This window comes from Gracilinanus agilis, chromosome 2 (genome assembly GCF_016433145.1).
Source record: "Gracilinanus agilis isolate LMUSP501 chromosome 2, AgileGrace, whole genome shotgun sequence".
NCBI classification, from domain to species: domain Eukaryota; kingdom Metazoa; phylum Chordata; class Mammalia; order Didelphimorphia; family Didelphidae; genus Gracilinanus; species Gracilinanus agilis.
In genome coordinates this window covers 593,758,921-593,770,574 of record NC_058131.1, presented here as the reverse complement: position 1 = coordinate 593,770,574, position 11,654 = coordinate 593,758,921, and the positions used below count along the sequence as shown (strand labels likewise).

At 53.8% G+C, this 11,654-nt stretch overlaps 1 protein-coding gene across 1 annotated transcript; it reads left to right on the top strand.

Annotated features, from left to right (window-relative positions):
• The first annotated feature begins 350 nt into the window (after positions 1 to 350).
• Positions 351 to 9,284, top strand: CDH24 (cadherin 24). The gene is made up of 12 exons (XM_044662463.1): positions 351 to 551; positions 776 to 1,070; positions 1,486 to 1,605; positions 1,728 to 1,895; positions 2,276 to 2,463; positions 2,789 to 3,042; positions 4,232 to 4,368; positions 6,864 to 6,985; positions 7,073 to 7,184; positions 7,430 to 7,678; positions 7,802 to 8,907; positions 9,105 to 9,284. Exons 1-11 carry the CDS (start codon positions 351 to 353, stop codon positions 8,299 to 8,301), a joined length of 2,346 nt encoding a protein of 781 aa, XP_044518398.1. The 3' UTR covers positions 8,302 to 8,907; positions 9,105 to 9,284.
• Positions 9,285 to 11,654: the final 2,370 nt, after the last annotated feature.

The following is an 11,654-nucleotide window of genomic DNA, read 5'->3' as shown; positions in this document are numbered from 1 at the left end:
CCTTCCCTCTTACCTCTTCCAGTTGGAGCCTCTTCCATCCCTTCTGTTCCTTTATCCCCAAACCCTTAAGGTCTTATCTTAGCACTGAGTCCACTAGCAATGAGAATAGTGAGAAAGGATTACTAATGGATCTGATTCTCTGTATGTCCAGTTGGGGAGTATTTTAGGGTTTCTCGCTCTTCTCAATTGCTGATCAATTCCTTTTCTGCAGGTTTGGACTGATGGGGTAGCCCCCCCACACCTGCCCAGCCGGCCCCACCCACCACATGGACAGCACCACCGTGGGGAGAGGGCCGGTGGGTCAGTGAGTGGAGCCTGGGTTGAGCTGCCTTCAGAACCAGGTTCAAAGCATGTGGGTCTTTCTGCGGCTGTTGCTGGCCTGGCTGGGGAGCTGGGGTTGTACAGGGAGGCTGGTTGCCCCAGCCCAAGCATGGGCTGGTATCAGGGAGGGCCAGGGGCCTACACTGCTTCGGGCAAGAAGGAGCTGGGTCTGGAACCAGTTCTTCGTCATCGAGGAGTATGCTGGCCCCGAACCTGTCCTCATTGGCAGAGTAAGAATTAACCCTTCCCTCCCCAAAAGTTCTCATGCTATTTCCCAATCACCTTCCACTGACCCCAGGCCCAGCCTGACCCATGTTACTTCCTTCCTTCTCCTTGGTCAAGACCCTTGTCCCCAAGCATGGGCCTTCTGATACCTTATGTCCATTCCCCTTACTGTGCTCTCGAGGCCCTGCCCTTCTTCTGTGTGTGACCCTTGGCTCCATGTTCCCTACAGCTTCACTCAGATGTGGACCGTGGTGAGGGCCGAACCAAGTACCTGTTGACAGGGGAAGGAGCAGGCACTGTGTTTGTGATTGATGAGGCTACGGGCAATATCCATGTCACCAAGAGCCTAGACAGGGAAGAAAAGGCCCAGTATGTGCTGTTGGCCCAGGCTGTGGACCGAGCCTCCAACCGGCCCTTAGAGCCACCTTCTGAATTCATCATTAAAGTGCAAGACATCAATGACAACCCACCAGTCTTCCCCCTTGGGCCTTATCATGCCACGGTGCCGGAGATGTCCAATGTCGGTGAGGGACCCTTGCCTTTTCCTCAGGCATAAACCAGACTCCTCAAGCATCTCCCATCCCAAGCCACTCACTCCCAAGCCACAAAATCTCTAAACCCAGACCAGGGTTGTCCCATTCCTAAGGGCCTTCTCCCTCCCTCATCTCAAAAGATCTTCCCTCAATCCAGGGACCCCCCTCCCCTAGCCCCATGTGCTCAGTGCCCAACACTAGTCTGTCCCCTTTCCTGCCTCCAAGGCCCATCCCTGTCCCCATCCCAGACCACCATCTGACACTTGCCCCATGGCCCGTTTGCCCAGACCGCCATCTGATTCTACCATCTAATCTGCTTCAGCCTTTCCCATCCAATCCCATCCTTCACTCCTGCCCCCTATTTCCCTCCCCCGTGAGCTGGGGGTGACAGGAGACTCCCTGGCAGGGACATCAGTGATTCAGGTGACAGCTCAAGACGCTGATGACCCTAGCTATGGGAACAGTGCCAAGCTGGTGTACACGGTGCTGGATGGGCTGCCCTTCTTCTCTGTGGATCCCCAGACTGGTGAGCTTTGCAAGCAAGAGAGGGGAAGTATCTGAAGGATGCCCAGTTAAGAGGGTGAGGGTGGGGATCAGATGAACCTCCTCCATGCCCTTGACTTAGCATCATACCCCATCCCCTTCCAGGAGTGGTCCGGACTGCCATCCCCAACATGGACAGAGAAACACAGGAAGTGTTCCTGGTGGTGATCCAGGCCAAGGATATGGGTGGCCACATGGGGGGGCTGTCGGGCAGCACCACAGTCACTGTCACCCTCAGCGATGTCAATGACAACCCCCCCAAATTTCCTCAGAGTAAGAACACCAACTGTACCCTTCCCAGTCCCCTTCTGTGAACCTTGAGGATTTTGCTAGCGCCTGGAAGCTACTCTCTGTCTGTCCCCTGACTTCTACCTCCTAGCCCCTAAGTCTCTATGAATCAACACTCTCCTACCACTTACTTGGGAGGTAGGGAGGGGGGGACCTGGGAAAGCCCTTGGAGTAGGACTCCCACCTAAAGTCCCCTAGAAACCAGGATAAAGAGTGGGAAAGAGGCACTTGAGAGAGCTTTTTAGGGAAATGGGAAGAAGGGGAATGAGTTTTCCTAGGGTCCTCTTTTCTCTTCTTCAAGGAAATGGGAGTATGTGGGGAAGGAAAAGGGGCTGCTCTGAGTCTGTTCCCTCCTCCCTCCAAAGGCCTGTACCAGTTTTCAGTAGTGGAGACAGCAGGGCCAGGGGCCCTAGTAGGCCGACTTCGTGCCCAAGACCCTGATCTGGGAGACAACGCCCTCATGGCTTATAGCATCCTGGATGGAGAAGGGGCCGAGACCTTCAGTATCAGCACCGATGCCCAAGGCCGAGACGGGCTTCTCACCATACGAAAGGTGTGCCTCACTTCTGACAAGCAGACCCCTAGATTCTAGGGTTCCCTGAAATGTACATTCACCTACTTAGCCACCTGGGAGGGGAGGGTGCAGCTTCCCTCCCTTGTGAACATCTCTACTTTTCTAATTGAGTCATTCTTGATGGATCCCCAGATGCTTCCCAGACCACAGAGCTCCCATTCTCTCCAGGGAAGGAGTGCGAATCACCCCCTGATGTCTGGCTTCCAGACTCAGGGCAGTATCCCAGACTATCCAGTTTAGGAGGGAGGCAATGGGGGGGGGGGGTCCCATCCCAGCCTCTACAGATGTGTTTCTTCCCACTCAGCCCTTGGACTTTGAGAGCCGAAGATCCTATGCCTTCCGAGTGGAGGCCACAAATACACTTATTGACCCAGCCTACCTGCGTCGAGGGCCCTTCAAGGATGTTGCTTCTGTCCGTGTGGCAGTCCAAGATGCTCCAGAACCGCCAGTCTTTACCCACTCCATGTACCACTTGGCTGTGCCTGAGAACAGTGCCCCTGGGACCCTGGTGGGCCATGTCTCTGCCATGGACCTCGATTCACCTGCCAGCCCCATCAGGTGAGGCTCAGTGGGCCACAGCCCCATCCTATTCACTGGTGAGTGACAGCTCAGAGGCCAGCTCCTCATTTGCTTCTCACAGTCATTTAATATCAAGTTTTTAAGACTTTTTAGTCCTGTTCCCTCTCACCCAATGTCCCTCTGGTCCCTGCTATTCCCTGTGTCTCCTTTAGTCCCTGGCCTTCCTGGACTTTCCATTTCTTCTTGGCCTTTTCCTTCTCCAAAAGCCTCCCAGATTTTCACCTCCTTCAGTTTCCCTGTAGGCCCTTCTCCTCCTCTCCAGGCATCCACTTTCCCAAATACTATTCAGGTAGGAGAAGCTTCTGGTTGGGCTCCCTTAGGACTTCCACACCTCTTCATTCCCAATCCTTAGTACTAAGAGCTTTGTGACTCCAAGCACAGCCTGGGTTTGGGGAGGTCCCTCAATGGGCTTCCCTTTCCCTCTGCATATTCTTTCTGGCCCCAAGGGTAGGAGGACCCTTGCCTCCTTCCTCTGCAAAACTGCAATAACAGTGAAGCTCATCTGTTACTCCCCCACTTTCCCTTTCTCCATCCCTCTTGGCCGTCTTCCTCCTAGCCCACACCACCACTCTCTCCTCACGCCAGCCTTCCCAGGTAAAGCTCAAACTCTAAGCCTATCTCTCTACCATTTCCCATAGACACAACTCTGGCAAGGATAGAATCTGGCAAGCTAATTTATTCTTTTTGTTTGTTTGTTTGTTTTTAACCCTTACCTTCTGTCTTGGTATCAAAGACAGAAGAGTGGCAAGGGCTAAGCAAAAAAACAAAAACAAAAACAATGGGATTGAGTGACTTGCTCAAGGCCATATAGCTAGCAAGTGTTTAAGGCCAAATGTATGGCCCTGGGCAAGTCATTTGACCCCATTTACCTAGTCCTTGCCACTCTTCTATCCTAGAACTGATACCAAGGCTGAAGGTAAAGGTTAAAAAAGAAAAGAAGAAAGCACAATACTAGCTGTGTGACACTAGGCAAGTTACTTAACCCCATATATGCCTTCCCCTTCCATCTTAGACTCATTACTAAGAAAGAAAAGGCTTGGAAAAATAAAAACAAAGCACAATAGAAACTTCAGTTCATGTTATTAGTATTAAACCAGTTCTCGAGCTTCCCTCCCAGATACTTTGTACTCTGAAACCAAGCCCCTAATCCTGGTCCCTCTCTCTTCAGATACTCCATCCTACCCCACTCAGACCCTGAGCGCTGCTTTTCCATCGAGCCCCAGGATGGCACCATCCGGACATCTGTGCCTCTGGACCGTGAAGCTCGAGCCTGGCACAATCTCACAGTTTTGGCCACTGAACTTGGTAAGGGAGAGGAAGGAGCTAAGGAGAGCCAGGGTCCCCCAGGTGGGTGGCAGAAGAGACATGGGTGTTGGGGGAGGATACAGGAAGCACTGAGGGAGGATTTTTATTTTGGAAGAATCTGAAGAACTGCTAGTGCAATACTTAGGGAAGCAGCGGCAAGATTGCTGTCCGCGCTTAGCCTTAGCTTCATGACCAGGAACATGACCTGAATCTTCTGATGCTGCCCAATCCTCAGAATTCCATCTTGCCCACAAGCTCTTTTCCCATCTCCAACAACTTCTCCCCCCTGATATATCTTCTTCAGCTCCGATTCCAGCCCTGATACCCCATTGATGCCATCCCATTCCCCAATGTCACCTAGCTCTACCCAGACTCTGCCTTCCCCTGAAAGCATGCTAAAACCCATCCCCTCCCCAGCTGCTGCTTCCAGGAACAATGATAATATGCAGCTCTTTATGGTGTGCAAACATGAAAGAGATAGGTGCAATCATAAGACCCCATTATACAGATGGGCAAACTAAGGCTGAAATGTTAACCGTTTTGCCCAGAGACATCTAGCTAATAAGTGTTCATGAGAGGATCTGAACCCAGCTCTTCCCCACTCCGAATCAAGCATTCTGTCTGCCACAGTGTACTATCCGTATAATAGTCATTGGCATTTATAGAGCATCAGAAAGTTTGCAAATCGAACAGAAGCTATCCAGAGCGACCTAGGGAGGGGCAGATAGAAGGGGAAGCGGGATCAGGGAGTGGGGTTCCCAGGCTGCTGGTATCCCAGGGTGGCTCTGGGGGGTGGAGCGTGGTATTTCTGGCTCCTCTCCTATCTGTCTCGGTCTGGGCAATTTGATTGCTTCTTCCCAGAGCCCCCTTGGGAGCTCTCTATTCCTACCTCTGCCCAGCCCAGGCAGCCTCAGGACTGCCTTCTTCCTTCCTCCCTGCCTGTTACATAACTGCTCTGCTTTCCCCCAGTTCCCTAGGACCTAGCCCTGATCGTCTGTCCCCCAGGGATGGAGGGGAGGGAGAGGGTGGCGGCCTGCCCGCGGCTCCCCGCTCCCCGTACATGTGTGTTGTCTGTAGATGTGCATGTCTGTGTCTGTGTCGGTATGTGTTGGGGCATGGATGGATGGATGCATGCATGCGTTTGTGTCTGTCTGGGGTGTGCATTCGTGCATGGGGATCCCTTTGCCTTTTCCCCATCATACTCGCTAAAACTTTCTGTGCAAATATGGAGTCAAAGAGGTTGTGTCCCATTCTTCTCTCTGATGGCTCTCGCCCTTTTTCTGGGACCCAGTGAGACCTTTCCACTCGCCCTCACCAAGGCTGACCTCAGAAACAATCAGACACGCACCCCCTGGCAGCGAGTGGGGGACACCCCTTTAGACTCTGTCCAGAGGTTCTGTCTCCCTGCCACCTGGCTTCCCAGGGCTGCCTCTCCTCCTCCTCTCGGTGTCCTAGCTCCAAACCTGAGAAACGGGATCCCTTCTCGTGCCCCCTTCTTTTGCTCAGGCTCTCCCTGGAGCAGATTTCCCCAGAGCCAGATCTGGGGTTCCCCGACTCAGAGAGATGGAGGAGGCTGGCGGAGAGGCCAGAGAGGGATAGAGAGGGCTGCTTGGCAGGTTTTGGAAGTGGGGTGACTCAGCTTTGGGAGAAGAGAGTAGGAGGCAGGGAAGAAGAGGACACTCCGTTGTTTCACAGCCCATAAAGGCCGATGGCTCCGGGCCGTCTGACCAGCTCTTTCAGGTTTGGGTGGGCACGAGTCAAGGAATAGGTGGGGAGAAAGAGGGGCACGACTAACGGAAAGGTGAAAGGGCTTCCGTTCACGCCACAAGTGTCCCCGAGTCTTGCTGCCTCCCCCTTGTCCGTCCCACCCCATCCCTTCTCCAAGGTCAGGATGGCTAAACGAAACCATGGCCGGTGCCCGGCGGCTTGCTCTAGCCGTGGGGATGTTCGGCTCCTGACTGGGGCTCTGATTCTTCAGAGAGTGGGTGCTGTTGGGTGCTGTGTGTGTGCCTGTGCCTTCCTGTCTGTGTATTGTGCGAGGTCAGTCCCTGCACATGCTACACGCTACACGTGTGGCTGGTATCATTGTGTGTCTGCCATGTGTATCTCATACGCTGTCTACCAACAGGCATATTGTGTGCCTGCTAAGCCGCAGCATACTGTATCGTGTTTATTTAGTACACGTTCCCTGCGTGTTCTGTGCTTCCTAGAGGTACACACATGTGTGTTGCATGCACACATTGTATGTGAGATTTTACCATGTGCTGTGTGTACGCTGCTGGAGAAGGAAACAGCAATCCACTCCACTGTCTTTGCCAAGAAAACCCCAAATGGCATCACAAAGAGTCAGACAGAAACAACTCAAAACCAAATTGTGTGTGTGTGTGTGTGTGTGTGTGTGTGTGTGTGTGTGTGTGTGTNTCAAAACCAATGTGTGTGTGTGTGTGTGTGTGTGTGTGTGTGTGTGTGTGTGTGTGTGTGTGTTCTGGCTTCAGACAGTTCTGCGCAGGCCTCCCGGGTACAAGTAACCATCCAAACACTGGATGAGAATGACAACGCCCCGCAGCTGGCTGAGCCCTACGACACCTTTGTGTGTGACACGGCCGCCCCTGGCCAGGTGAGTGGGTGCCCTGGCCAGGAGCCGGGAGGAAGCACGGGGTCCCTCGGCGCCGCCCCCCCTCTGAGTCCTGCTCTCCTGTCCCAGCTGGTTCAGGTCGTCCGGGCTCTGGACCGGGATGAAGTTGGCAACAGCAGCTACGTTTCGCTGAGCAGCCCCCTGGGCCCCGACGCCAACTTCACCGTCCGGGACAATCGAGGTAGGGGACGCCCACACACCTCCCTGGCCGTGCGCCCTTCCCGCACCCCCAGCCCGCCCTTTAGCCGCTTCTGTTGCCCCACTTCCCCAGGCCGGGCCGCTGCCCCGAACCCACGGTAGTAGGTGCGGATGGACCTGTGTTTTGTTGGCTCTCCTCGCCGCGTGGAACGCCTCCGAGCCGGGCTCTGCTTCGGCGGGCCTCGCCTCGCGTCGGCCTCCCGCCACCTTCTCTCTTTGTCCCCTCAGACGGTTCTGCCAGTCTGTTGTTGCCCCACCGCCTGGCCTTGCCTCGCCGGGAGCCCTACCTGGTCCCCATCGAGCTGCGTGACTGGGGCCAGCCGGCGCTGAGCAGCACGGCGACGGTGACCGTGAGCATTTGCCGGTGCAAGCCCGACGGCTCTGTGGCCTCCTGCAGGCCCGAGGCCCAGCTCTCCCCCGCGGGGCTCAGCACGGGAGCTTTGCTCGCCATCCTCGCCTGTGTGGGCACCCTGCTCGGTAAGAGGCCCCCCGGAGGACGTTAGGGGGTCGGGGAGAGGAGGTGGGATTGAGCCCTCGGAGGGGGGCCCGGGTCTCGGCCCCGGAGCGGCGGGCCGGACCTGACCTGTGCGTCCTCACCAGCCCTGGTGGTACTGTTCGTGGCCCTCCGGCGGCAGAAGCAAGAGGCCCTGATGGTGCTAGAAGAGGAGGACGTCCGAGAGAACATCATCACCTATGACGACGAGGGGGGTGGCGAGGAGGACACAGAGGCTTTCGACATCACGGCCCTTCAGAACCCCGACGGGGCGGCCCCGCCGGCCTCGGCCCCGCCGGCCCGCCGAGACGTGTTGCCCAGGGCCCAGCCCCCTCGACAGCCTCGGCCCCCTGGCCCTGCGGACGTAGCCCAGCTGCTGGCCCTGAGGCTTCGGGAGGCAGATGAGGACCCCGGCGTCCCGCCGTACGACTCTGTGCAGGTGTATGGCTATGAAGGCCGAGGCTCATCTTGTGGCTCCCTCAGCTCCCTAGGCTCAGGCAGTGAGGCAGGTGGCCCCCCTGGGCCCCTCGAGCCCCTGGATGACTGGGGGCCGCTTTTCCGTACCTTGGCTGAGTTGTATGGGGCAAAGGAGCCCCCCGCCCCTTGAGGACTGGTCCGAATCCTGCCTGTTCTGTGGAGCCCCCGTCTAAGCTGTGCCCACATATATGCCCTCTAAAAGGGAGCTCCACGGGGCCCAGTGGGCAGCCACCACCCCCCCATGGGCCCACTGGTCCTTCCGCTCCAACTCTCTGGTCCTTTTCCGATTGCTGTCTCTTTTCTCTACTTCTTGCCCCGTGTGTATCTCTCTGTCTCTCTCTGTGTGCCTCTGCCTCTTCCTCCGGCTCCCTCCGTCTTTGTCCAGACACGCCTCCCTCGCTTTCTCTGCCTTTGACCATCTCTTTGTGTACTCCTTCTCGGATTCTCTGCATTTCTCTTCCCAGGTGTGCCTCTGTTTCTTCCTCTCTCTTTGTGTCTCTTTGCCGTATGTGACGTCTCTCGCGCCGAGTCTCTCCCTGCCACTCTGCCTGTCTGTCTCTCTCACACAGCCTACGTCTATCTATCTCTGTTTCCCCTGCCCACGTCCCCCGTGGTTTTCTCTGGGTCTCTGTGACCACGTTTTAACAGCTTTTTGGTTTTTCCATCACCCATCTCAAGAACAAGAAAACTTCCAGCCACTGACGCCCACCCGCCTATGGGGAATACTTCACCCCAGGTCAGTGCTTGGCCCAGAGCTGGGTGCTGGGGAGCGGACACTGCCCCTTCATCAATGAGGCTGGGCAGAGGGACCGGGGTGGGCCTCCACAGACCTCTTACTCCCTTGGGGCAGAGCCAAGTGAGAGGGAACATTTCATACTGGGGACAAAATTCGTGAGAGTGCAGACCTTTACCTCTCCTCTCATTTCCCTACAGATTCTGCCCGCATGGTTTCCATCCATCATTCATGGCCTCACCCTGGCCCAACTGACCTCCAGCGGGGAGAGGGAGCTAGGCCCTTGCCCAAGGGGCCAAAACCCCGAGTCTGCCCCCCAGGCCACATCTCTGGGGAGCTATGGCCCTGGGGGTGCTCTGGCTATTGGCCTACTCTGAGCATTTCACATCGTGTGCTTCCATGTCCCAAGGGGAAGGGAATGTCGGGGATAGGGGGTGGGGGGAGCACCTGGGAAGGGAGAAAGGGGGAGGTGGGAAGGGGCCTCCATCTCTAATTTCATAATAAACAAACACTTTATTTTGTAAGGTCCGAGTGGTGGCTGTGCTTTAAACCAAGGGTTTCATTATCGGACTTCAGGGCATGAAGGAGCAAATATGAGGCCCTGTCCCTGTCCCCTCTCTGCCTACTTCTTCTCTTGATGTGAGGCTTAGTGTGGCTCTCTTCTCTCCTCCCCTCCCTGCTCTGATCCCTGGCCCTTGTGCTGTTCCTCTTTCCCTTCTGTGCCCCATTGACAGGCCCTAAACCGAGGGCGCCGCCCCATACACCCACTTTGTGTAAAGGAGAAAAGGGAAGCTGAGTCTGGCTACCAGCTGTTCTGTTCCAGTGGTCTCAGGTCGCATCTCAGAAGTCTTTTTTTTTTTTTTTAAACCCTTACTTTGCGTCTTAGAATCAATACTGTGATTGGTTCTAAGGCAGAAGATGAGCAGTAAGGGCTAGGCAATGGGGGTTAAGTGACATGCCCAGGGTCACACAGCTAGGAAGTGTCTGAGGCCAGATTTGAACCCAGAACCTCCCATCTCTAGGCCTGGCTCTCAATCCACTGAGCCACCTACCAGCCCCCTAGACTCATATTTTGAAGAGGAGTCAAAGGGAAAAAGTGATGGAGAATAATCAAGGCAAAAAGGAAGCACAGTGAGAGGAGGCTAAAAGAAAAGCCTCTAGGAAGGAGATGCCGATAAATAACTCACTTATTCAGCACTTTCAGGTTTATAAAACTCTACTTATAACATCGCTATAATTTAGGTAGTGCAAGCATTATCACCTCCATTTTACAGATAAGAAAACTGAGTTCAAAGAGGTTAAATGATCTGCCTAGGGTTACTCATCCAGAAAGTGGCAGAACCAGAATTAGAAGTAATTGGAAATGGGAAAATATACTATCATGTATATTCCTGCTCTGGCAAAAGGAAGGGATTGGAGAAGATGATTGATTAGCCTTCCCCAGGATCCTGTGATACCAATGAACAAAAGAGTGGTCAAGGCAGTCACGTAGCACAGTGGGTAGAAGTCAAGAGGCCCTGGATTCAAATCTGGATTTAGATTCTTACTGTGTGACCCTGGGCAAGTCACTTAACCCTAATTGTCTAGTCTTTGCCTCTCTTCTGTCTTAGAACTGACACTAAGACAGAAGATAAGGGTTAAAAAGCAAAGAAGAGGGCAGGCAAGGATATGGCGGAGAAATATACAAAATTTGGGGAGCATAGCTCTCTTCTTCCAGCATGTATTAGGGGTACAAGGAGGGTTAGATCCTGTGCCTTAGCTTCTCCACACTGATTCATCAGAGACCACCTTTGACATCTGATCCTAGTCTCTAGAATCATGGCAGAACCAGGACAAGAAGAATAGGAATGGCCACACAGATACCTGCCCTGCCCTTCCCTCACCAACCTCATATTTGTTCTTTCCTAGGATTTTCTCCTCTTCAGCACTCCCATAATCCTCCACTTTACTAACAAGAAAGCTAGGAAGGTATTCTGAAAGTGATATATGGACCAGGCCCTCCCTACCCTGAGAATGGGTCATTGGCTTCATAAATAACTTACCAGCCTGAAGGACAAACTGTTGAAGGAAAGAAAAAAGGGAAAGAGAGAGCTGAGAAGAGATGAGGGAAGGGATGGTGGAGAGAAAAGGAAGGATAAGAGAAGAAAGGAGAATGAGAGGCAACAGGGTAGCATGGCAAGAGCTGTGAATCTAGAGTCAGAGGATCTGGGACCAAATTCCAGATCTATTCCTTGTTACCTGTGTGACCTTTGGGCCAGGCATTTAGCCTCTGTGGACATTGGTTTCCTCATCTTCAAAGTGAGGGAACTGAACTAGATGACCTCTGAGGTCCCTTCCAGCCCTAAACCTATAGACTTAAGAAGGGGAAAAAGTAAAAGAAGAGAAACTAAAGAAAAGGACTCATACTCTCACCCTTTCCTACTCAATATAGATCTACTGGAATCTTAGTCTTAAAATGGACCCCCTAGAGGTTATCTCAACCATACATGATGAATGATCTCTCTCTCTCTGTCTCTGTCTGTCTGTGTTTCTGTCTCCCACTTGCTTTCTCTCTCCCTCCTTCTCTCTCTCCCCTCTCCTCTCTCTCTCCTCTATTCTCTTTCTCTCCCCCTTCTCCTCTCCTCTCTCTTTCTCTTTCTGTCTCTTTCTTCCTCCTTCTCTCTCCTCTCTCTCCCCACCTCTCTCTTCTCTTTTTTCTTCTCTCTCTCTCTCTCTCTCTCTCTCTCTCTCTCTCTCTCTTCCCCCCCCCC